The sequence below is a fragment of the Planococcus citri genome, chromosome 1, assembly GCF_950023065.1.
Source record: "Planococcus citri chromosome 1, ihPlaCitr1.1, whole genome shotgun sequence".
Taxonomy (NCBI): domain Eukaryota; kingdom Metazoa; phylum Arthropoda; class Insecta; order Hemiptera; family Pseudococcidae; genus Planococcus; species Planococcus citri.
Genome location: NC_088677.1, coordinates 76654017 through 76680792, shown reverse-complemented (window position 1 = coordinate 76680792; position 26776 = coordinate 76654017). Strand labels below are relative to the sequence as shown.

At 35.4% G+C, this 26776-nt stretch overlaps 2 protein-coding genes and 1 long non-coding RNA gene across 4 annotated transcripts in view; 1 reads left to right on the top strand and 2 right to left on the bottom strand.

Moving 5' to 3' along the window:
* Window positions 1-26776, top strand: part of LOC135833529 (serine/threonine-protein kinase/endoribonuclease IRE1-like) — a 328041-nt gene that overhangs the window by 295390 nt on the left and 5875 nt on the right. The window lies entirely within an intron of this gene.
* Window positions 672-2575, bottom strand: LOC135842647 (uncharacterized). The gene is made up of 3 exons (XR_010558167.1): window positions 2420-2575; window positions 956-1105; window positions 672-836 (listed from the first exon to the last, which is right to left on the bottom strand). It is a non-coding gene; the product is annotated as an uncharacterized LOC135842647 (long non-coding RNA).
* Window positions 8070-10410, bottom strand: LOC135842640 (uncharacterized). Its single transcript, XM_065360192.1, has 3 exons — window positions 9615-10410; window positions 9303-9520; window positions 8070-9225 (listed from the first exon to the last, which is right to left on the bottom strand). The coding sequence occupies exons 1-3, from the start codon at window positions 9876-9878 to the stop codon at window positions 8238-8240; spliced, it is 1470 nt and encodes a 489-aa protein (XP_065216264.1). The 5' UTR covers window positions 9879-10410; the 3' UTR covers window positions 8070-8237.

The following is a 26776-nucleotide window of genomic DNA, read 5'->3' as shown; positions in this document are numbered from 1 at the left end:
ACCTTGTTGCATTTTCATTTGGTCGTGATGTGAACATTTTTCTGTGTGAACAGCCAAAGTCGTCAGAATAGGGGATTAAAAATCTGTTTTTTGAGACATTATCTCATTTTCTACTACACAATTGAGGGGAAAAGAATAGAAAAAATTTCCAACTGATGAAATTTTATGCAAGATTTTACTAATATAATAATGTTGAACTTCCGTTTTCATCTGTAATGTACATATTATATTTTTTGGCTTTGGAAATCCACGTTACTCGTTTTACTGAAAAATTCTTGACTTGTTAAATGAATGATGACTCAGATTATATTTTTTCCCCTTTTTTCGAACAGACCTAATGGTTTAATTTTTTAAAACAGTTTATCGAGTGAACATTCTTGAAATTTATTCGTTGAATTTCTTTCGAACTTTGAATGGTTAGGACAACTCTATTGTACATATATTTTCGTGGATTACTCGTATAGACATGAACGTGATAATTACAAATGATGCCTTTTATAATTCGAATTTCAACTATTTTTACTTTCATGGTGTTCAATAGTAAGTACCAGGTAGACCCTATGACTTCTTTTTCTTATTTTTGTAAATGCAGGCTGAAGAATTTCGAGAACTATGTGGATTAGAGTTATCGCAGAAATAGCATTAATAAATAACACTTGGCAACTGGAAGGTATTATTCAAATGCAGATTTATTGAAGAATTGAATTTATTATCATTTTGATTTTACACACAACAAAATTTCTATTGATTCTATTTTTTATTATTCGGGCGGGGGTGGGTGAATGATGGCTCAATGTTGTACTCGGCGCAATCTCCTTTGTCTGACAACAGTTCATCTACGAAAGAGAAAATCATTTATTATACTTAATTTTTTTTTAAAACCTAACCTTAAAGTATATTTAGATGAGAAAATCAAAATTCAGTACTTCAATTAAGATTGAAAAGAAACACTCACAGTATGTTGTAGGAGGCAGATCATTGTATTCTTGCAATTTTTCGGGGCTCTCAAATCTGCCGCAATCAGAATTACGTTTCGTTTTTGTATGATCACATCCGCAAACATAAGATTCTGCGAAGCTTACAGCCACGCAGAGCGCCACAAGAGCTGGAATTTGTGCAAAAAACCAAATTAAATAATATATAGCGTAATTATTTCACGGCATAAATATTTAATCGAATGCGATATTTTAACGTCTAGGTAAATATGTAGAATAATTTCATGTTTGTATAAATTCGAAATTTTCTCCACTCAAAAAAGTGAAATTTTACAGGAGAGTGATTTTCTTTTTTTTTAAAACTTGATTCATTGTTTTCATCAACTTATAATTAATTGTGATCGAGTGAATAGCACCTCATTTTAAAGATCTGGTATTGTACCTTCATTTAGCATAAGAACACTTTGAAAAATAAAATCTTACAGAGGAAATATTTCAATGTTTGGAAAACATTTTGAGTTATCAAGGGAAGCGTCCAAAAAAATGTCACGTTAACAAAGTTGTAGAGAATTAAATTTCCAATCGACATAATATCGTCAGTTTTTTTCTAGAGTGCTTAGTTTTTGAGTTTTTCTCAAAAAACTAAAATTTCATTATATGTGCAAATTCATTTTTCTGAAAAGTGATCAAATTTTTTAAAAAAATGTCATTTGTTACAAACCAATAAAAAATGCACTTCTTGTGACTATTTCTATCTGACAAACATTCAAAACAATCAAAACTGCTTTTTAACACTTTGTATGTACGAAATTTACTTTTAAAAAAAGGCGCGGAGTTTTTTTTTTAGATGTACCCTTATAACTCCAAACAACTTGCAATGTTGTTGGGATTTTCAGTTAGGCCTTTTGCGTTTGTACAAGATCTAGATAATGTACCCAACTCGAACTGTTCTTTTTGGTTAAGGAGTGTCATACAAAACCCAAAAATCCAAAAATGCCAAAATCGATTTTTTTTGAGGTGTGATCCTTATTACTCCCAAGGTGCGATATGTATAAAAGTGTTAATTTTCCTGCTTTAATAAATCTCGATTTTTTCAGACCGAATAAAATTTAAATTTGAAAAAAAAATTGTACCTATAAATATATGTATCTTGGACAACAAAAGTGAAATTGTTTAACGAAAAAATTACAAAATTATTGACCAGTGAATTTCGAAATGTAATCTACCTGTAAATTTTAACGAAGTGTTTATTCTTTTCGTATCGAAATTTTGACAGAAAACACTCTCAATAGTCAATATATTACCTACCTCAAAATTTATAAACAGAATTCACAGAATTTGTACGATCGAGTAAATTTTTATTTTTAATTATTTAAAATAAAAAGCATGACGAAAAAAAATATATCAGCAAAAATTACTCAAAATACTTAAATTCGCCAGCAAAGTTAGTTATAGGGTAATTGAGAAACAATGCAAATACTTACCGAAGTAAACGACAACAATCGGCTTCATGATTTCAAAATTATCAAACGTAGGTTTAGTTTAAAATTAACAAAAATTAGTATTACCGAACAGGCGCAAATACAATGAAGACTAATGATGCTAATGCTAGATTCTCTCATTAATATACCTACTATAATCAGGGATCTTAGTCATAAGACTTGTTTGTTCTTATAAATTTACATATAATCCGAAATTTGATTCTGAGAATTTTGAACTACCTATAAGATAACCAAGCTTATCTGACATCTTCTTTATTATTTAGCTACATTTCTTATCAAAAGGCAGTCTTTCTCTTTATTTCTGAAAAAAAAAACTCGTTAGACATATGAAGTAGGCTATGGTAATTCGTGTAAAGATAACGAATACATTATTATTATGTAAGTACTAAGTACATAGATATACCTACAGTTGTATGATTCATGTGAAGGGTGCGTGCAAAAAAACACACAGGTGCCTAATTGGGAAAATTTTTTGGAATTGAGATATTGGATTTTTAGATTCGTCTTGATGAGAGGCTAACAACTGTATCTTTACCTATAACCTTGTAAAATTCAAAATCAAAATTCATTTTTCTTAATGAAAAATTAAATTTTAAACGCTGATCCAATGCTATAGGTAAAGTTCGAAACTCCGAATAAAAATTGGTTCAAAAAATTTGAAATGAAATTTATTTAAAACTAGGTTATTACATACAATAGTTCATTTAAAAAATCTAATTTAATAATTCGAAAAAATTACCAGAAAACTCACAACGTAAATCATTTGAAAGTCATTCCATGTTAGATCAGCACACTTTAGGGTTTAGGTGCTCAGATTTTGCTCAAAATATTTTTCTGGCTTCTTTTTTTATTAGGGGATAAGGAAAAACGTTAACACTGGATTCTCACCCCCCCCCCCCTGTTCAGAAACAGTTTTTTTTCTTTCAGCAGCTGAAATTTCTCGTCATAATGCTCTATACTGCGGAGTCCAAATGTTTAATGCTGTGGAATTTTTTAAAAAATTTGTCGAAGTTACCGTAATGCGAGTAGGTAGTTTCCAAAATTATTCGCCAAAAATTGCAAAACTTCAAAGTTGAGTTTTTTTTTTAAAGCTCGATTTCCAAAAACTTGTCAAAAATTTTGAATCTATGATTTAAAAATTTGAAAAAAAATCCAGGAAACGTACCTACATTTTTATGATATTTACAACTACGAAATTTTCTTGATGAGATTTTCAAAACCTCATATGAGGCCTGCGGAGCCCCTGAATTTTGGTCAAGATGTGAAAACACAATTGTCTCACAAATGACAAAATTAAAAAAATTTCCAAGACCAAAATAGGAAGAGCAATGCATTGATGTATTTATAAGTATTAGGTATGCCCTTTTAATACCTTTTCAGAAATCATTTATGATTGGCTAGAGAGTATTAAACGAACATTTTCCCCTGCAATTTCAAGAATAGATTCGCGATTTTGATTGAGGATCTCTCTTGTTTGTCCCTAAAAGTTATGCCAAGAGATGAGAAGATTTGTACTTTTTAGTTCATATTTCGAAGTAATCATTCCTTGTCAACTTTGGCAAGTGATTTTAAAGAACTTCGATTTTTATGAAATTTCGCCAGTGTAAGGTTGAATAAATAAATGAATAATTTCCTCGTTAGTAATACGAATAGATACCAATTTATAAAGCTACGCAGAAAAAGATAAAATTGAAAACGTGACGTAATATTCTGCTAATGATTTTTTGAAGAATTGATACCTAATCTATCGTTTGATAAACTGAATACGTATTGTTTTCTATAAGTCATAATAATTCTTCTTCAACTTTACTTATCAAGTATTTTTTCCCAGGTGTTAGCTTTCTTATAAATGAATTAATTCTTCCAAATATGTATATTGAAAAACATCATCCTTAAAACTAAAAAAATAGTTTGGAACACACGTGGTACCAATTTTTTGATCACTATTGCCAACTTCGAAAAATCACCAAAAATGTTTTCTCGATTTTTTAAAATCCAAAGTATTGGCATCACTGCGTTCCAAAATATTTCCTCGGTTTCAGAAATGATGTCTTTCAATATTATGTAGTCGTTATTAATGCGAAATATTTACGAAGGAAACATTTTCAAAACACGAACTAACCCAAAAATAAACGATATGGAAATTTTTAATTATTACTCAGTAGAATCCTATAAGTGACCTTGCATTTTGACGGCGATAGCATAGATTGACGCAAAATCTCAAATATTCTCATTTGGGACTGAGCCATTTTTCTCAAGCAGTTTAACGGAATGCTCTATGGCTGAGATGATTTTTGGGCGCCGAAATTTTTAAAACTTTTCATTTTTTGTGGGGTGGGGAGGAAGGGGTGTATCAATAAATTCACCAAATATTACCTTGTGATTATATCAAAATAATATGTTTTTTGGCCGTATATGTATTGTCCTCCGATGTGAAAAATATTGCCATAAATGAATTCTACGGTCCAAAAAACATATATTTCGATATATCACAAGGTCGGTCATTGTATTTGGTGAATTTATTGATACTCCTCTTCCGCCCCACCCTCCAAAAATGAAAATTTTGACAAATTTCGGCGCCCAAAAATCATCTTACAATTAGCCATAGAGCATTCCGTTATAAACGTGAGAAAAAATCAACATTTTACCAAATTGACCTAGAAGACTGAAATTCGGGGTATAGGTACCCTATTTTCGACCTGCCAAATCGATTGAAAACTGTTTCAAACCGTTTTGAGCAGTTCTGGAGCCTCCAGCAGATTTTTGAAACTCGAAATTCCCACAAAATTTCATCAAATGAAGTTGGAAAGCCAAAATTAATTCTGCAAACTAATTTCAATACGCTGTGAAATCGACTGCAGGTGAATTTCAAGTCGTTTTTGAGTCTCCAGCGATTTTTTGAAAATTACTGGAGCCTCCAGTAAATTTTTGAAACTTGAAATTTCCCCAAAATTCCATCAAAATGGAGATGTAAAGCTGAAATTAACTATACACTCCAATTTTAACAACTCCATTTGATGAAATTTTGTGGGAATTTCGAGTTTCAAAAATCTACTGGAGGCTCCAGGAATTTTCAAAAAATCGCCGGAGGCTCAAAAACGACTTGAAATTTATTTGCAGTCAACTTCATAACGTATTGAAATTGGTTTGCAAAATTAATTTCGGCTTTCCAACTTCATTTAATAAAATGTTGTGGGAAACTCGAGTTTCAAAAATCTGCTGGAGGCTCCAGAACTGCTCAAAACGGTTGGAAACAGCTTTCAATCGGTTTGGCAGGCCGAAAATAGGGTATATCCCAAATTTCAGCTTTCTAGGTCAAATTGGTAAAATGTTGATTTTTTCTCACATTTTGGCCAAAATTTGATTTTTGAAAATTCACCAAAAATCGAAAAACGCACTTTAGCACTTGAAATTTTGACAAGTGATGAATTTTTGCCTCCTCTTTCGATCTGCCTTTGTACGGTTTAAAAAGTTTTATGCTAGTCCTATATGTTGGAACGCAAAATCTGCGATTTCGACTGACCTGTCCATCAAAATGGCCGCCATGCGGGCCCCCCGACTACATCGTTTTTTTCAGCGAGGAGTAATCGTTGGTTCAATATTCCAGGTCTACCAAATTATCAGTTACAGTTATCACTCATCATTTTTATAAAACAAAACGTTGGATTTCGTATTTACGGCGAATCGAGTATGCAATTTTATTAGCACCATCTTACGAAGGAAGGCTGCCAGATTTACGACGAACCGAGTATGCAATTCATGGTGATATCATGAAAATCAGTGTTGCCGCTTTTTTTCGTATGAAAAATTAGCTCGAAAAGTTTTAAAACGTAGTTTTCATACCGTTTCGACTCAGTAAAATTCTGAAAAAAATATATTATGGACAACTTTTCATGCTGAAAAACATATTAAAAAATTAGGATGGCGTTATTTTGTGAAGTCGATTTAAAAAAATTAAAAGTTTGCCAAAAAATCAGATTTTTTGATTTAAAACAATATAAAAAAAAGTTTTGATTGGTGAAGTTGACCCATTTAACCCCTATTTTTACATATTCGTTGAAAAAATTGAAAAAACCATTTCACTCGATGAAATGAACGCACAAAAAAAATCAAAATTCGAAAAAATTCAATTTTCAATTTCATGCATAAAAAAAAGTTGAAATTTATTCAGTTGTCTTTGGTATTTTGACTTCTATCTGACGTATTTCATGAAAAAGTTGATAAAAATTACACTCGAAGCAAAAAAATGGAAATTCGTTTATTTTTTCAATTCACTCAGTAGATACCTAGATATATGTACTATGTCCTAGATACTTGATTCAATCTCGCGGTTTTTACAAGGAAACTTTTACAACCCATTCAACTCCAATCGAACCGAAGTTGGACTCCCTGAAATGGCATCTCCCTTATCACAGAACCAAATTTTGAGCTCCAAAGTTGATTTTTCGATGTTCAGCTGACGAACTATAAAACATGAACGCGGTGTTCCCAAATGACAATAGATGATAATTTTGAGTTCACTGGAAACTTTGACACCCCCTAGCAGCTTTCAAAAAAGGGCTAGAGGGCTGCGATTTGCGCCATTGGTCTTTCCTGCGGAAGGTCTTTCCACAGGGGAAACTTCCAAGAAATTGCCGAACCCCCCCACTTACCATTTCTTGGTTGAATTGACGTGGAATGACCCTTTACTAATTACGTATTTTTTTTTTAAAAAAACCTCGAGGTGGCAACTTTTGTACTTTTTACTTTATGAAATATTAATTCATTATTATCAACACAATTTTACCATGTAACCAATAATTTCGCTCAAAATTTTGCAACTCATCTCTCTCACACCAAGGATACAGGAAACTTATAACAGCTTCCTTTCAAATTGAAATAAAAATATGTACAGCAATGTTACAAGTATTTATCAACACAAAATTTCTACCATCATAATTTCACCCAAAATTTTGCAACTTATCTCTCTTACGCCAGGATACAGGAAACGTAGGATAACAGCTTCCCTTCGGATTTAAATAAAATGTACTGGAATGATACACACGTCATTAATCATTAATCGCGTTTAGCTGTGTTCTAGTTTTAATGTGGTCGCGTACCGGGATTGTAATTGTGTATGTCTTGTCGTTTGTTCTTTTCGTATACCTATCAAATCAGTTTCATATAGTGATCTGCGATCGGTTTTAAACAAATGACGAATCAAGAAGAGCTACTGTCTGCATTCCGGGAGGACAGATTTAAAGATTTCGAAAAACTCTTAGAGTGTCGGGACATAGACGTCGATCATTTTTACGGAGAGCCAGATAATGGAACGTTATTAGATTTGGCCAGCAGGCCATCCGAATACGAGCACGAGAAATATATTTCCAAACTAATACAAACCGGCGCTAAACTTTGGCGCAAGGATGAAGATACTGGTAAATTAGTGATACTAGGGCTAGGATTTATATGCGCTTAAAAATCGATTATATGCGCTTTAAAAATGCGCTAAAAATGACGAAAATATGCGAATATATGCGCTAAAGTGATGAAAATATGCGAGTATATGCGCTATAAAAGTGCAGCATGTCGTATATCAAAATAAAGGTATTTTCAAACTGTAGCTGAAATTGCAGTTTATAAACAAAAAAAATACACGCATTCAGATTTATTTCATAAAACAGCACTTTCTTTTCACAAATGCAAATATCAAACATTGGATTAACATCCGATTATCAAATGTTCTTGTCAATTAAAAAACGATTTCCGGTAGTCTCTGAACACACTTCTCAATAATTTTCTTTTTACAAATCTAAATAACTCAAACATTCGTGTAACATCCGATGATCAAATGCTCTTTAAGATTCTCAATTAAAAACGATTTCCGGTTATCTCTGAGCACACTTTTCAATGTGCTAAATGAGCGTTCTACATCCACGGAAACTACAGGTGCAAATCTAAAAGAGGCCAGTTCAGTTGGCGACATATCTGTAAATGGTAACTGATCCAATAACGAGGGATCATTTCTGGAAAGTTTCACTATTTTTGGCAAATCACGATTCTTATTCAATACCGACAGGGCTTTTTCGGCGATCACTTGATGAGGTGAATTACACAGCATATCTATGGCATCTTGCCACAATTCCAGCGACCTGACTAATGGCTGACCTTTCGTTTCCAGTTGAGTAATAGTATCAGCGATTCCAGCATAATACTGTTGGATTTCAGTAATATCCATCGTCAATTTCGCTCTCTTTTTTTCAAGTAACGTCTGTACTTCTCTAACGGCAGACGAGTCATCGTCATTCAAAGACAGTACGAATTGAGCAATTTTATTCAAATTGTCAGCATAATACGAAACAGTAGTAAGCCAGGTACCCCATCTTGTTAATACAGGCTTTGGTGGTAAGGATAGATCAGGAAATTGTTCCTTGAAAGCTGTAACTCTTGCAGGTGCTTTTAAAAAGATTTTCTTCATCGATCCTATAAATTTATCGACCACTTTGTACTTAGTACGAACAGCTTCTGCAATTCTATGTAGTCCATGGGCTAAGCAAGTTATATGCGACATCCGATGATAAAAAGTCTTGAGAGTTTTGCCTGCTTTTACCATATATGGAGCAGCATCCGAAATAAACAACAGTACTTTGGAATGATCGACACTTCGAGGCCACAGAAGACTCATACTATCGTTGAATAAGGCTGCAATGGTCTGAAAATTTGCCTTTTGTAACTGTACTACATTTAACAACAACGGTCGACCTGATTCAGTGCCATTTAACTTTCCAATAATCACGTTTGCAATATATCTGGGAAATTAAATTGTCATTTTATGATTTTTATGCACACAAAAATTTATCGTTTGATCTACAAAAACTCAACTCACCTTCCCATCGAATCAGTAGTCTCATCAATCGAAACCCATATATTACTATCTCCTATCTCCTGTCTAATACACTCCATTGTTGCCTCGAAAGTTTCATTCAAATAATTTTTACGAATCGTTGATTGATCTGGGAGCTTACGTCCACAGTATTTTTCCCAGCACTCTCGTAATACCGGATGATTTAACTTATAAATAGGAATATCTGCCGCAACAAACGCCTATGTTTAAAAGTGAAAAATGCAACATTTCAGAATACACTTGATAAAAAGTAAAAACCCAACAATGAATTTGTGAACGAACTCGTATTCTTACTTGACATATATCTAAAGAGAAAGTATCTTTTTCGAAGTTCAATTTTTGTTGACTATTGTACAATTCGATTGCATTTTTATGCTTTGGCGTGCCCAAATGCTGCACAGTTATAAATCGTCTTACTTCGGAGTCTGAATCCATACCAAGGCGAACGCCACAACAAAGACACGAAAGCGTGTTATTTTCATACTCTAAAGAGTCTTCTTTAAACTCCACCGCAAGTGCGCGTAATTTTCCCGACGTTGATTTTTTAGATCTTCCCATGATGATGAGAGGAGATGGGGGAACGCAATGTTTGAAGAATAAAATGGTTAAAAAACTACCACCTGCGGTGTAACAGCTCAGGTAAAGGTACGAGTAAATGAAGACGCGAAATCGAAAACCAGGTGAAAATGGTACAGATAACAGCCATCTGTTGATATCACTTCACCTTCACAGAGAAAACGTTGAGAAGGAGAACGCAGTAGTACACGACAACCGCCCGAACGTATCAAAATTCAAACACTGGTCAGGTCACAGATAAAAATTAAACCATGTTTTTATTTTTTCAATTTTTTTTTTCAACTTTGAAAAATCGATGATTTTTTTTTTAATTTTGCGTTTTTTAAATCAATTTTTGTGTTTTTTTCCGAAATATGCGCTAACAACTCAGAATATGCGATGAATATGCGCTATAACAGCATTTTTTGATGAAAATATGCGAATATATGCATTTATACCCAAAATATGCGGAAATATGCGCTAAAAAATTTCACCATTCGTCTCAGAAATGTATGAATCGCAAAAGAAACAGTGATATGCGGTATCTAGTACAGCCAAAACAGATATGCATTTGCATATAAATCCTAGCCCTATACATGACATTTTCAAGCATTCGAACAAATATTTGGTGTGCGGTATCTGGAACGATGTATACGTCTTATCCAGATCAGGAAAGCACAATGGCAATGTTATGAAAGTATCAGTTGAAGAAAACGACATCGAGGCCATTCAGCGTCTAGCTCGATCTTATTCCTTGGTACACTACGAATTCTTCCATGGTGGTCCAGACTCTCAAGACAAGATTTTGCTCCGAGGAAGCATCGATGCAGTTCGCATGTTCATCAAGTACTTCGACGTGGACAAGGAATTTCAGAATGATTCTCAAGGCCGTACGGTTAGTTGTCGCGAAATGATATTGCAAAAATATCCGGAGCTGGAAGCAGAGCTGCCAACACGATCACCGAGCGAGCTTCAAGAGATTTTATTCTTATACTTGGAAAAAGGCGTTCCTGAATTATTTATCAGACGAATAAGAGATATTAGCACGGAAATTCTGAACTATGGTAAGCAAAAAAAATCTAATAAGACGTACTTGCATGTAGCATGCGCCCACAATTACATCGACGTGGTGGAAGCGTTGCTGAAAAAAGACGTCCTACTGAATGAGGTTGCTTCGTGTTTCGTCGAATTTACACATGAGGTGACGCCAATAATGCAGGCCGCTTTCGTAGGCAGATTCGAAATATTCAATAGACTAGCATACGTAGGCGAAGTTGAACTGCAAAATGTAGGAGGAACTGGATCAGTTTGGCATTTAGTGTTGCGCGGCATGCAATTCATGCAGAGCCTCGATGTCTCAACAGACGGTCATCGTAAGATCCTGAAATTACTACCGGAAGTGTCACGACATGTGGCACTTGGCAGATTAAATATTGAGCACACAGACCAGAGCGATAGGACAGCTCTTCATTATGCGTTAAAATACAACAACGAATTCGCCATCAAGTCTCTATTTAGAGCAGGCGCTAAATTGCGCCCTGTGGATCAATCTCTCTTGACTTCGATTTCGGCTACTATCGTAGAAAGCTATTTCGATGACTGCATTCGTTCAGAAAGAGATCCCACTCGAATGCGGGATGCTGAAGACAGCCTGATAATATTCGACAACAAAATATTCACACAACTAGACCTATATTCCATTGCTACAAAAAGCAATGGAAATTTTTTTGGTCGATTCGAATCAGTAACCGGAATGAGAAAACTATACAAACATCCACTCACGAAAAGCTGGCTCTATTTGAAATGGCGTCACGTTAGAAAATATTATTACATTAATTTGGCATTCTATTTATCATTTTGTTTGGCTCTGAACACGTATATTTTCCAAATTCAAGGCTGCCTACCGTCGTCATCGGCCAATTTCAACGGCTCAGAATCAACTGATACAGCAAATAATCGCGATACAGCTTCCATTCCATGCGACGTATCATTGTGGTTGTGGCCAATAACATTGCTACTTTACATCGTACTGATTTTACGAGAACTGTTCCAATTCTCTGTTTCAATTTGGGAGTACTTCGGTATACCAGAAAACTGGTTGGAAATGTCGATGATCGTAGTAATTGGTTTTCTCTTTCAGAATGAGACTGATACGCATTTAGCCGCAAGCGCTATTCTAATGTCATGGATCGGGTTGTTTTTTTTACTCGGTACGCAACCGTCAGCCTCAATCTACGTAGAAATGTTCAAAACGGCGATGGCATCGAAATTTGCTAAATTACTCCTGTTATACTCGATTTTAGTCGCATCGTTCGCATACAGTTTCTTTATTCTATTTAGAAATAAAACCAGCGGTCACGCATCATCGCAGAATCTAACCAACGTCAATACCGCAGATTTAACTAATAAAAATACCATAAATTTATGGCAAGACTTGCAAATGTCGTTTTTCAAATCGATTATCATGATGACAGGTGAATTTGATGCTGCTAATCTACCGCTTGATTCGAATTTTAGTTATGGCCACGTGTTTTTCATGCTTTTCGTCTTCTTAGTCACCATGGTACTTTACAATCTACTTAATGGTTTGGCGGTCAGCGATACGCCCACCATCGTGGAGGACGCTGAAATAGTTGCTCTGTTATCTAGAGCAAAATTCATCTCGCATATAGAACGCCTATGCAATAGCAATCCATTCCACCATGCTTTTAAATGTACGAGAAGAGCCGAACAACTTGGAAGGGATATTTGTTGCAACAAATATTCTGGTGACGAAATATCCATTGATGAAACAGCGTCGGTTCATGAAGCAAACCCGATTTTTGAAACAAATCTGGTTTATGTCAATCCTACCCAAAGGAACAAAATAGAAATTGACGGTAAAAATTTAGGCAAAATGCCGTACACCATTGTAAAACAAGCTGAAGAAATTTTCGTAAAACGAATACGATCCAAACTAGCCAAAGACGAAAATCAAAATTCGTTGACAGATGTGACGAAAAACAACCCATCCGAGCAGCAATTCGTCAATGAATTAGTTCATCAATTTAGCGAGCAAATAAATAATTTGAATCTTGAAATCGACGCTAAAATTACAGCACGCGATGAAAAGTTATTGCAAAATGTTGATCAACGATTTGACAAAATGATGAATGAATCACTCAACGAGCAAATAAGCGCATTGAAACTTGAAATCAACGCTAAAAATGCCGCACGCGATGAAATATTATTGCAAAATGTTGATCAACGATTTGACAAAATGATGAATAAAGTGCTCGATGCCGTTTTGCAGGAGGTAAATCTTCTGAAGAATATGATGACCAATTTGCAATTAGGTAGACATGGGATTGAATGAAAATACACTTTAAGATGAGTTGCAATTTCCCAGATACTTTTAAGTAAAATTTTCGCCTTTTATGTAAGTTTGGGTAGACATTACTTGGTTTTTAGGCGTGTAGGTATACCTATTTGTTTTTCACAGAATTAATTAGGTACGTACGTGTAAACAGTTTATATTTCCGTTAATTTTTGATAAAATTCATAATGCAGTAACAGATCCTATTTGTAATTTATTCTTGGAATTATACTATACGCAATCAAACTAATGCTTGATTAAGTGTGTTTTGTTTTATTTCTCTTGCTTTTCAAGTTCGAAACTAATTACCTATGTATTATAAAATACGTGACACCTACCTTCGTCGCGTCGCGTCTTCTTTGAAATTTTTTCTTCTTTGTGTTTCAAGATATCTAATTTAACAAAAATCCAATAATTTATCGTCAATTCAACAGAATCAGAATTTTTTTTAATTTGAGATTTTTCGACTTGTAAAAAAATTACACTTTTCAACTCGTCACCTCAGATGTGCATTTCAACGACCCTAATCGATTTGGAAAAAATTGGTAGGATTAAATTTTCAGCTGCCCAAGTTGATTACAACTCCTGCTAGAGCGATTTGAAATCGCTAGAGAAAAACAATTTTCACTGATGGTTCCAGATCTCCTGGGAAATGATGCAAATCGTTTTGAAATTTTTTTGGGAGCCTCCAGCGGATCTTCGGTTTTTCCAGTTTTCGAAAAAACGTCATGAATTCGGGTGAAAATAAAATTCAACACGTATAAACTCGAACTTACCATCTTTGCGATCCTTTCGAATAATTAAGGCACGTATTATCTCTTTTTGTGTCGGTTCTCAAATCCAAAATTTTCTCCAGTTACTTATTGAAAAAAAAGCAACAAAAATCATCTTTCGCGTGGGAACAAAAGAAACTTAAATTTGGTTGCACCCCATTATCGACTTCCGGAGCCAATACACATGATGGTTGTAGTGGAAGAAAACTAAATAAATACTTTAGCGATCCTATAGGTATAAATTCTACCTAATCTATTTTTCAAACAATCAGCTGTTTTACTTTAAATACCATTAGCGATCCTATAGGACATGTAATGAAACTATTCATCATAACAATCAGCTGATTTATCAAAATAAACAAACTGTCAGATATTTAATCTACTTAGCGATCCTATGGGAAGTCTACTATAACTAATTTCAATATGATTAGTCAGCTGTTTTATTTGACCTTCAAGGAGCATACTCAGTCAGCTGATAGGTCTTATTTAACCATACATTTTTATGATGAACTTAATCAGCTGAGACACATCTTAATCAGCTGATACCAATTCTCAAACAGCTGAGATAGATTCCTCATCAGCTGAGAAGCTAGTGCACCCACCTTTTTCAGAGTATATAAACTCAGCCAATTTGCTGGTAAAATCAGTTCTCTTTGGGCTATCGAAGTCTAATCTTCTTTAGCTAGAAGAGCTAGGGAGGCCTACCTTAACATAGGTGTAGAACTTCACTTATGTGTAGGCCGCACTTCATTGATTCTCATTGTGGCTGCTTCGGTACCATTTGAGATCTTTGGTTAGCCTTATAGGGATCTCATTGATCCTCAGTGTGGATACTTAGTACCATCTGAGATCTTTGGTTTGTCGAATAGGGATCTCATTGATCCTCCCAGTGGATACCTAGTACCATTGGAGATCTTTGGTTTAGTCTTATAGGGATCTCATTGATCCTCCCAGTGGATACCTAGTACCATTGGAGATCTTTGGTTTTGTCTGAACGTGCAAAGGTTAAGTTAACCTAACCTAACCTTACCTGCATTCGCGATTAAGTATAAGACACGCAAGTTCGGTAAAGTGTAACCCGCGAATAAATTTCGTATTTCGTGTTTCAAAATATAATAAAAACTTTGAAAACATTTTGTGTGTTCGTTTTCTTTCCACTACAATGGTTTAGAAACTTTCTGAGGCCTTCAAGGCTTTTTGGCGATGTCATAAAAATTAGTGTTGCCACTTTTTTTCGTTTTGAAAAATTAGCTCGAAGTTTCAAAACGTAATTTTCATATTGTCCCGACTCTCAAAAATTCTGAAAAAAATATATTATGGACAACTTTTCATACTGAACAACATAAGTATTAAAAAATTGGGATGATTTCATTTCGTAAAGTCGATTTTGAAAAATTGAAAGTTTGCGAAAAATGCGATTTTTTTTATTTAAAACATGAAAAAAAGTTTTGATTGGCGAAGTTGACCCATTTGATCCCTATTTTTACGCATCCGTTGAAAAAGTTGAAAAACCCCTTTCACTCGATGAAATAAACTCATCATAAAAAAAATCAACATTCGATAAAATTCAATTTTCAATTCCAAACATCGAGAATAGTTTAAAATTCAGTTGTCTTATTTTGACCTAAAACCTCTAACTACGGGGAAAAGTTCCATTTTGGTAGGTATCGTGGTTATCGAGTAATCCACTGCTGAAATGGATGATATTTCAAGTTCACTGAAAATTTTGACAACAGCTTAGCAGCCTTTAAAAAAGGGCTAGAAGGCTGCGATTTGCACCATTGGTCAACCCTTCTGAAGGTCTTTCCACAGGAAACATTTCAAAAAAATCGCCGACCCCCTTACCACTTCTTGGTTGAATTGACGTGGAATGACCCAGCGGGAAATCCTGTAAGCCCTATTTTCCTTTAAAATTTAAACATTAGATACACGCTGTAACTTTTTTTAAATGATTTATTCTGATAAGTTTTCAAAACTACGTCAAGCGAATTATCAATATACGTTGACTAATAATGATAATGCGAAATCGTCCTTCATTTTCCGAATAATTTGATTGGAGTAATTTCGAATTATTACAGCAGCGAGTTGACAAGTGTTAAAAACTTTTTATCGGTGGAATTTTTGAGCTATTTCTGGGTACTGTTTCCAAAATGAAATTATTTTTGGGAATAAGACTTATTGTTAGCCAGCATTTCTGAAAATTTCCTCATTATAGTAATATCCCTTCCCCGTTTCAAGAAACCATAAAGAAAATTTGTTAGGTATTTCTTGTTAAGGTCTGAGAATTTCGATTTTTGGCCAATTCCGGGAATAAAGAATGAAAAATTAATGCCTAAAACTGGTCCCAAAATTTAAAAAAAAATCCAAAAATTGCCAAAAAATGTGATTGTGCTGCTTCAACTTTTGGAATTGCCTGAAACTCAACTTGTGACCAATAAAAGGCGATTCCCAGAGTGGTATCTGCCTAATCGCATTTTCGACCATTTTTGGGTAATGTTTTGAAAATTTTGGAACCAAAAAATACCTTTCTGGACGCGCAGACTCGAAATTGGGCACAAACCTCAGGAAATTCGCTTGTAGCTCTACGGCGTTTTTCGACCATTTTTGGGCAATTTCTTTCCAGGTTTTGGGACCAAATATTACCCTTTTGGATGCGCTGAATTCTACCAGCAAAAGCAAATAAAAAATGATAAATACTGGCTGGATTTAATTTTCTTGTCCGAACATTCGATTAGGTAATCATGTTTTCGACACAAAACTTTCAACCATCGAGAATGATATCGAAAAAATAAAAATATTTCATAACTTTCATTCATATATTCCAATATTCATCGTACCACAATACATTTTCATTGATTAATCTTGTCTAAGTCACGCAGAAAAGGTTCTAGTTCGGTAGGTGCTTCTGAATGGGGGATGTAGGTGCTCGAAGAGGGGTCATTTTCGAAAAAATCGTGGGTAAATTATTGAAGATTTGTCGTGTTTTGTAGAAAATTCTACAATGTGCTACTTTTTCGGGATTTTTTGGAAGTTTTTGCTCTCGCTTCGCTCAGGCATCATTAGGGTTCGGTTTCGAGTGAATATTTGAAACTCCCAGTTGAATTCTATTTCGGCTAATAACGAAAAATTGTGGTGATTTAGAGTTCAGTTTTGATGTGGGTTCATTCGTAGCTCTGTACAAAGATTTCGGTTTTGGGTTCAGTTCAACGAATTTTACCGATTACTTTATTTTCATCCCTCGGATTCGTGAGTTTTAAATTAACTGTTTGGAACGTTTATGATGACATTTTATTTAGTTTTTATAGGTAATTTTCATTTTCACAAATGAGAGGTTATGCTGATACCTATAATTCTCGCCGGAGAAACTTGAACAAAATTTTCTATTGATGAATGTAGGTAGTTAAGTATATATTGCACATAAATTGAAATGTTATCAAACAGATTGAAAAATACATAGAATAGATATTAGTATCGCTTGAAGAAAACTTCGCCAAGAAAATAATTAAGCTAGTAGGTACATATTACTCGTATAATGGGTATTTTGTTTTACATCTCGAATAATAATTTCATCACTAGATTACGTGTGTACAAAAAAGGGATTATAAAACTTGAGGCACAAAATGGGAGCGAGAAGAGCAAAATATGTTTTTTTTTTTAAGATTAAGGAGAGCATTGTCTGACTCATGTCGGGCCCTGTATGATAAAAATACATACAACTATAGAAGATAAGTACCTACTAAAAAAAAAAAATCGCAACAGGAAAATGATGCAATGAATTACAAAGTCATTAACTTGCCTTGTCGCGAAATGCTATTTTTATGCTTCAAAGGCATCAACTCGTCTGTAACCAATTCCAATTGTTTCCCAATTTGTTCAATTTTTTGCGCGTGTAATTTTTGATCTGCTTCCAATAGTTTCTCAATTCTTTCAATTTTTTGCTGCAATTGTTCTTCAGATTTGGCGAATTTATCATCCAAGTAGGCCATTATTTGATCAATCTTAAGTTGTGAATCAGATTTTTGCGCGTGTAATGTATCATCTGCTTTATCAACTTGAACGGATTCGCTTTCAGATGGATATAGTTTCGTGGCACTTGTTGGAAAACCATCAGTGGCGTCTGATTGTTTTCGTTTGTTTAGAATTTGATTGGCTTCCTTGACTATAGATGGATCCATTTTTTTACAGTGCTTGATTCGTTCTGTTATAACATTCTGTCGATATGAGTGAACAGAGATTGTGCTTTTGCCTATTATTTTCTGTAAAGATGTTGAATATTTGACCTTTGCTGCACGTTTTTTAATATTCTTCACGCGTATCTTTGGCAAATAGCAATAAAATGCAAACCAGATGACTAGATAAAATGGAACCAAAGGAAGTAAAAATCCTCCTGCGACTACCCAACTAGGTTTAAGTGATCGAGTTTCAATCACTGAGATTAATTTTATTCGTGAACGCAAAGCGATCACTTTGGCGTCTTCCATGATGGCTCGTGTATCGCTGACCGCCAAAGCGCCGAGTAGATTATTAAGTACAATGGCGACAAAGAAGATGAAAAGTATGACAAATATATGTGTATAACTGATGTCTGAACCAAGTGGTAAGGAAGCAGCGTCAAATTCGCCGGTCATCATTATAATCGATTTGATGAATGACAATGCCGGGGTTTGCCACCAATTTATAGAATCTTCTTTTGTCTTAGTTTCGTTGGCTGAATTACTGAATAGCAGGTACAAGTTTAATGCAAATGCTGCGACCGGCAATAAATAAAAGGAAAACAACTTGATGTAGTTCCACGCCACTTTTTTGTACATCTCTTGATAAATCGAAGCAAGTGAACAATTATTAAGCATAACTGTCGACTTCATCCATAATTGCATTATGAAAAGGGACTTCATTATCCCCCATTCGAATGAATCCATAAAAATTATGTACGTATACAGCAGAAATTTGGAGCTGCATGCAATGAAATTGAAAACCATCCTGTGCCACCGATGTAACTTCGGGTAAATTTCCACGTAAGCGTTGTAATAATACTCCAGATAACATGAACTGAAAAGCATGCATAGTAGCACATACGAGAACAATAATTCAACAGGGGATAAACTGAAAAGCGATTTTCTCCGATTTGCGGAGACAGTAAGCCATAGACTTGACAGTATACTGAAGACGAAATACAATAGTACATCGAGAATATAAAGATGCCGAACCATGCACCATTTCAAGTGAAGGAAACTTTTTGAAAGCGGGTGCTCGTACAGTTTGCGCAACTCGGGTACGCGTTCGATGATGGAAAAAAATTTAGTTTCAAAAAGTGGATCGTAATTTTTGCTGGGTTGTAAAAATACCTTGTAATCGAAACGTATTATGTCTGTCTCTGGTATCTCATATTCATTTTCTGATGATATGCAGCTGTCAAAATAACGTTCGAGTATTGAAGCCTTGATCAAAGTTAGTAGAACTTTTCCTGCGAGACCTTTTACGTATATATCAGCATCGGCATGGATGAGAGATTCAATTGCCCATTCGTTGTTTAAGTGTATCGCCCGAAACAGAGCAGTCAGGCCAAATCCATCAGTACAATCTATAGATAATCTGCTGGCATCTTTGGAAACACAATCCAAGAATAGTTTTAGACATCTGCGATGATCGGCTGATTCATTATTCCCTTTGTGCATTCCATACATGACGGAATGAAAAACAGACCACCTTCCTGTAATTTGAAGTTCAACTTGGGGCACATTGAATAACTTTTCAACGATTTCATAGTGACCTGCACGAGCTGCTATCATTATTGGAGTTTCTGCCAAAGGACTTTGAGTAACCGTATTCAGGTCGACGTTTCTTTCCAACAGCGCATCTACCACATCCATGTGATTGTTTCCGCAAGCCAAATGTAGATAGCAAAGGCCGTTTTCATTGATGCTATGGTTCAATATTTGCGTGCCAACATCACAAGCATGGATGAGAGAATCAATTGCCCATTTGTTGTTGAAGTACATTGCCATATAGAGAGCAGTCATTCCACATTCATCGATACAATCTATAGATAATCTGCGGGCATTTTTGGAAACATTATCCAAGAATAGTTTTAGACATCTGCGATGATCGGTTGATTCACAATTCCCTTTAACTATTCCTCTCACCACCGAATGCAAAACAGACCCCACTCCTGTAATTTGCAGTTCAACTTGGGGTATATTGAATAACTTTTCAACGATTTCATAGTGACCTGCACGAGCTGCTATCATTATTGGAGTTTCTGCGAAAGGCCTTTGAGTAACCTTATTCAGGTCGACGTTTCTCTCCAACAGCGCATCTACCGCATACATGTTATTGAATCTGCAAGCGAAATGTAGATAGCACCAGCCGCCTTCTTTGTCGCTATCGTTCAACATTTGCGTGCTAGCATCACAGGCATGGATGAGAGAATCAATTGCCCATTTGTTGTTGAAGTACCGGGTGACTTAAAAGTCCTGCAACCGAAAAATTGGTTCCTTGAAAAAATATCAACAGCCAAAAAGAAATGAAATGGCAGTCGTTGCATAGCAGAGACTCCAAGTGATTCACAGCTAATAAACTTGTTCCCTTGTAATGATTCTTCCACAACATTTTTAGTATTAAGTAAAAATTTTCGATTTTTCACGAAAAAATTTTTAAAGTTTTTTTTCCTGAAAAATTAAATAACGATCGGTGAATGGCGGGGGGTGCATCATCTGGTGAAGACCATCGTGTAGCGTTGCATAAGCCACCTTAAAATAATCCGATGTAGGCAACCTTTCGTACACCTATGATAATTGTCTGCTTGGTAATATAATTCAAGTATGCTTGGTCTGCCCCTGCAAAATGTGCGCTATGCAATTCGAATGGGGGGTGAAACTTTAATTACTTGGGGGAGTACCCTCCTACTATTAATGACAACGCAATTGAAAAAGCCTGCTCATAAACGTATTTTTTATTTTGAAAAAAATTTTGGGTTGCGTAACTTTTGGGTCACCCGGTATATTGCCATATAGAGAGCGGTCATTCCAGATTTGTCGGTACAATCTATAGATAATCTGCGGGCATCTCCGGAAACACAATCCGAGAATAGTTTTAGACATCTGCGATGTTCAGTTGATTCACAATTCCCTTTACCCATTCCTTTCACCACCGAATGCAAAACAGACCTCACCCCTGTAATTTGCAGTTCAACTTGGGGTATATTGAATAACTTTTCAACGATTTCATAGTGACCTGCACGAGCTGCTATCATTATTGGAGTTTCTTTATGAGGACGTAGAGTTAATTTATTCAGGTCGACGTTTCTTTCCAACAGTCTATCTACTATGTCCATGCGATTGTGATAGCAAGCTAAATGTAGATAGTACCAGCCGTTTTCATTGATGCTATGGTTCAATATTTGCGTGCCAACATCATAAGCATGGATGAGAGAATCAATTGCCCATTCGTTATTGTTGTCTATTGCCCAAAAGAGAGCAGGCCTACCAGATTCATCGATACAATCTATAGATAATCTGCTGGCATCACCGGAAACACAATCCAAGAATAGTTTTAGACATCTGCGATGTTCAGTTGATTCACAATTCCCTTTACCCATTCCTTTCACCACCGAATGCAAAACGGACCACCTTCCTGTAATTTGCAGTTCAACTTGGGGTATATTGAATAACTTTTCAACGATTTCATAGTGACCTGCACGAGCTGCTATCATTATTGGAGTTTCTTTATGAGGACGTAGAGTTACTTTATTCAGGTCGACGTTTCTTTCCAACAGTGTATCTACTATGTCTATGCGATTGTGATAGCAAGCTAAATGTAGACAGTACCAGCCGTTTTCATTGATGCTATGGTTCAATATTTGCGTGCCAACATCATAAGCATGGATGAGAGAATCAATTGCCCATTCGTTATTGTTGTCTATTGCCCAAAAGAGAGCAGGCCTACCAGATTCATCGATACAATCTATAGATAATCTGCTGGCATCACCGGAAACACAATCCAAGAATAGTTTTAGACATCTGCGATGTTCAGTTGATTCACAATTCCCTTTACCCATTCCTTTCACCACCGAATGCAAAACGGACCACCTTCCTGTAATTTGCAGTTCAACTTGGGGTATATTGAATAACTTTTCAACGATTTCATAGTGACCTGCACGAGCTGCTATCATTATTGGAGTTTCTTTATGAGGACGTAGAGTTACTTTATTCAGGTCGACGTTTCTTTCCAACAGTGTATCTACTATGTCTATGCGATTGTGATAGCAAGCTAAATGTAGACAGTACCAGCCGTTTTCATTGATGCTATGGTTCAATATTTGCGTGCCAACATCATAAGCATGGATGAGAGAATCAATTGCCCATTCGTTATTGTTGTCTATTGCCCAAAAGAGAGCAGGCCTACCAGATTCATCGATACAATCTATAGATAATCTGCTGGCATCACCGGAAACACAATCCAAGAATAGTTTTAGACATCTGCGATGTTCAGTTGATTCACAATTCCCTTTACCCATTCCTTGCACCACGCAATGCAAAACAGACCCGATTCCTTTAATTTGCAGCTCAACTTGGGGTATATTGAATAACTTCTCAACGATTTCATAATGGCCATTACGAGCTGCAAACATTATTGGAGTTCCTACCAGAGGACCGTGAGTAACCTTATTCAGGTCTACGTTTCTTTTCAACAACGCTTCTACCACATCCATGTAATTGTATTGGCAAGCTAAATGTAGATAGGTTTTGTCACCATCATTAAGGCTATGGCTATCATTCAGCATTTCCGTGTTCAATTCGGCAATTCGATTTAAAAACAATTCAGGTGCACGTCTACGCAGATACGAAAATAAAATCTCTGGGAACTCACTTGGCGACCTAGTTGGCAGTTCTGGTTCTAATTGGGGATATGTTTCCAATATTACGTCACGACAAGTACGAGCTCGATTTTGAGAATCCTTTACGAATTCCTCGTCCACATCGTAGTTCTGAATGAACACTCTGGCTGCTTCAATGCTTCCTCGAAGCAATGCGAAGTAAGGAGCTTTTGGATTATAATCGACGCTTCGAGGACAATGACGAGCTAGGAGCCTCATTAGTACGATATCGTTTTTCTCAACAACTTTTTGCATAAATGTGTTACCAAATTCGTCTTCTTGTGCGATAACTTTTGGCAGGAACGTACCGAGATGATGCATCGTATCCGTGTCCATATGTGCGACAGCTTCGTGTAACGCAAGTTTACCAGTCACTTGATTCTCACGTGTCAGTGAAGCTCCATTCTGTAAGAGATGATGAACATACTCGCAGTTTCCGCTGGATCGGCAAGCCAAGTCTAATAACGTACCGTTATCTGGTTCTCCGTAAAAATAATTGACGTCAATGTCTGGGCATTTCAAGAGTTCAATAAACTCGTTCGTTTTTCGTTGTTTGAACAAAAACAATAAAGTTTGTTGATTGGTCATTTTGTCTCGATCGAAATGTACTACTCGATCACGCAGAGTTACAAAACTAATACGTTTAACGCGCGTAAAAACCGAAACCACAAATGAAGAGTTGCGGGATAACACGAAAAGTAACGTGCATCAAATGCAATATGTATGACGAACTGTGCATTTTCATTGTTGAAGCTTCCTGTCGTCTGCTTTCCTGTAGTTTGACAATTTTTCATATGAATTTCCGTTTTATTCGGTGACTAATCGATTGGCCAGTGGATGTTTGATGAAAACAAAATTCTCGTTGCGAAATTGTCACTTTTTTTTACTGGTGTGATACGGTATTTTTCAAAAAAAGCGAGATAAATGGTTTAATTTGGAAAATTCGGATACACCGCTATTTAAAAAATGTCAGTTGACAGCTCTTGCTCATCTATAATCAAATATTGAAATTATCAAGATAGATAAAACAGCAGCAAACGTTTGTTCGCTTGATTCTGATAACAGCTGTAAGTATGCGTCTCTTTTTCGAATGTATTATGTAACCTAATATCCAGCGGGAAATCCTGTAAACCTTATTTCCCTTGATAACTTGGCATTAGATACACGCTGTATGTTTTTTTGATGATTTATACCGATAAGTTTTCAAAATTACGTCAAGCGAATTCTCCATACGTTGATTAATAACGATAATGCGAAATCATCCTTCATTTTTCGATTAATTTGATTGGAATAATTTCGAATTATCGAAGCACCGAGGTGACAAGCGTTGAAAACTTTTCATCGGTGGACTTTTGAGCCATATTTCTGGGTAGTGTTTAAAAAAAAAAAAAAAAAAAAAAAAAAAAACTCATGTTTGAGGATAAAATTTAGGCAGCTTTTTTGAATACTTCTTCGGTATAGATTCCTTTTCCATTTCGAAAAACATCGAAAAAATTTGAAAATTCATGTTAGGACAAGTGGGTATGTCTTGTTAAGGGTCTCAGAATTTCAATTTTTGGCCAATTACGTCAAAAAAAAAAAAAAAAAAAAAAAAAGGAAAATGGTACCTATAACAGTAAAAGTAATTCAGGATTTATCAAGCGTCATTATCAAGTGCATTCTTAATAGGACATACGGACAAAAATTGCCGAAAAATGCGGTTGTGCTGCTACAGATTTTGGAATCGTCAGAAACTCCACTTGTGACTAAAGAAGACCATTCCTAGAATTGCAGCTGCCCAATCACATTTTCCCAACATGAGCAATTTTTTGAAAATTTTAGGCTGCGTTGACTCAAAATTGGGCACAAACTTCAGAAAATTCGACTTGTGGCCCGAAATAGCATTCCCAGAGATTTAGCTGGCCAATCGCAATTTTGATCATCAAGTATTTGGACAATTTTTTGAAAATTTTTGGCCCAAAAAAACCTTTTTGAATACATTGACTGCAGTACCCGGACGTAGACGTTGATTATTTTTACAAAGAGCCAGTCAATGGAACATTATTAGATTTGTCCAGCAGGTCCCACATGAAGAAGGCTTGGGTTTTCCTACTGATAGAAAACGTTGCTGTAGTTTGGCGCAAGGATGAAGATACTGGGGTAAATTAGTGGTACATGAAATTTTAAATAATTCAGATCGAGATTTCATGTGCAATATCTGGCACAGTATATCCATATCACGAAATGACAATGCTAATATTATGAAAGTAGCTATTGAAGAAAACGACATCGAGGCCATCGAGCTTCTAGCTCGCTCCTCTTCTATGGTATACACAATCTTTCATCCGAAATTTCTATTCAAACCCGGTATTCTGCTCGAAGGAAGCATTGATGCAGTTCGGCTGTTCATCAAGTACTTCAAAGTGAGCAAAGAATTTGATGAGAGCAATGAATTCGCTACCAATTATTGCCAAATAATATTGCAAAAATATCCGCAGCTGGAAGCAGATGATCCCAAAATTCCGAACACAACCACTTAGCTTGCTCCAGGGAATTTTATTTTCATACCTAAGATGAAAAGAAATGGTACACATGACCGAATTTTCACGCTTTATTTCGAACTAGTTTATCTCTGTACTTTTTGTTCGTCTCTATCTTCTCTGTACTTGCGTATTTGTAAAATGCACTTATAGTTGTTATACTGCCGCTGATGAAGGCAACGAGTGTGCCGAAACGTTCGGTTTATGTTTTATCATAATAAATACTTCGAAATAAAGCGTGAAAATTCGGTCATGTGTACCATTTCTTTTCATAATTTCGCATCACGCGTAATAATTCTTCTCTTTTTAACCCTTTGGAGGTTCTCTAGGTTTTCGGGTTAGAAAATTGAAGTGCCTTAATGAGTGTGATAGGGTACCTCGCCCAATTGGCCAAACCACAAAAAAGTCTAGCTTTTGATGAAAAGTTTTATAGGAAAATGAAAGTTTCCAAAAAACACAAATGTGACATTTCCTAAAAAAAAATTGAATGCATGCAGAATTTTTTTTGAAAAAATGAACCAAAAACATGTGTCAAAAACATTGAACAAAAGCACTCTTTCAAAAAATGAAATAAAAATTGAATTGGAAAAAAATAAAAAAACAAGGTTGAAAAAAAGTCATCTGGCAGTTCACAAATTCAGCGAGAATCAAATCTTGTTGGCAAAAATGCCTTTGTTTAAAGCATGAAGAGAAGAAAAATCTATGTCGCTAAGAGAGGATTTTTTATCAAGTCATAAAATCTTTTCGGAAATCGAGCCAAAATATGGGACAACATTTAGCGAAATTGCGAGCTTTCTGGCAGGAGGTAACTAATTATAAAAACATTTTCGCCTTTATTCACGAGATGTACCATAGAATTTTCTTTCATTTTGGGAAAAAATGAGTATTTTATCACTTATTGGAGAATAGGAATATGAAGATGAAGATGAAGAGAAATAGTAAAAATAGTAAATAAAAATCCAAATTCATCTACGAGTTCAGTCTTTCATTTCGTTTACGCTGTGGATTTGTGTTTTTGTTCACTATTTCTCTTCATCTTCATCTTCATATTCCTATACTCCAATAAGTGATAAAATGCTCATTTTTTCCCAAAATGAAAGAAAATTCTATGCTACATCTCGTGAATAAAGGCGTAATTTGTGATGATCTCGCCATGCGTGTGTTGGCGTAGATCATAAAAATCGAAACAATAATCTAACTTGAGATTTTACCCTAAACACCTGTGAAGAATAGGATATGCGAAAATAAGTAGTTTTGCTAGTATTTACACAAGAAAACAATATGAATTTAATCATCATGGATTACGACACCTTGCTCAAAATCCATGCGAAGGTTACAAATATTATACTTACGAATAAATGAGTAAGTGTATTTCACCA

Excerpts from the sequence above, each read along its gene's own strand:
- LOC135842640 (XM_065360192.1), bottom strand. The coding sequence starts at position 9,878 with ATGGGAAGATCTAAAAAATCAACGTCGGGAAAATTACGCGCACTTGCG. Across the intron at positions 9,521-9,614 it reads TCTCTTTAGATATATGTCAA|GCGTTTGTTGCGGCAGATAT; the intron begins GTAAGAATACGA and ends TTTTAAACATAG. Across the intron at positions 9,226-9,302 it reads ACTACTGATTCGATGGGAAG|ATATATTGCAAACGTGATTA; the intron begins GTGAGTTGAGTT and ends TTAATTTCCCAG.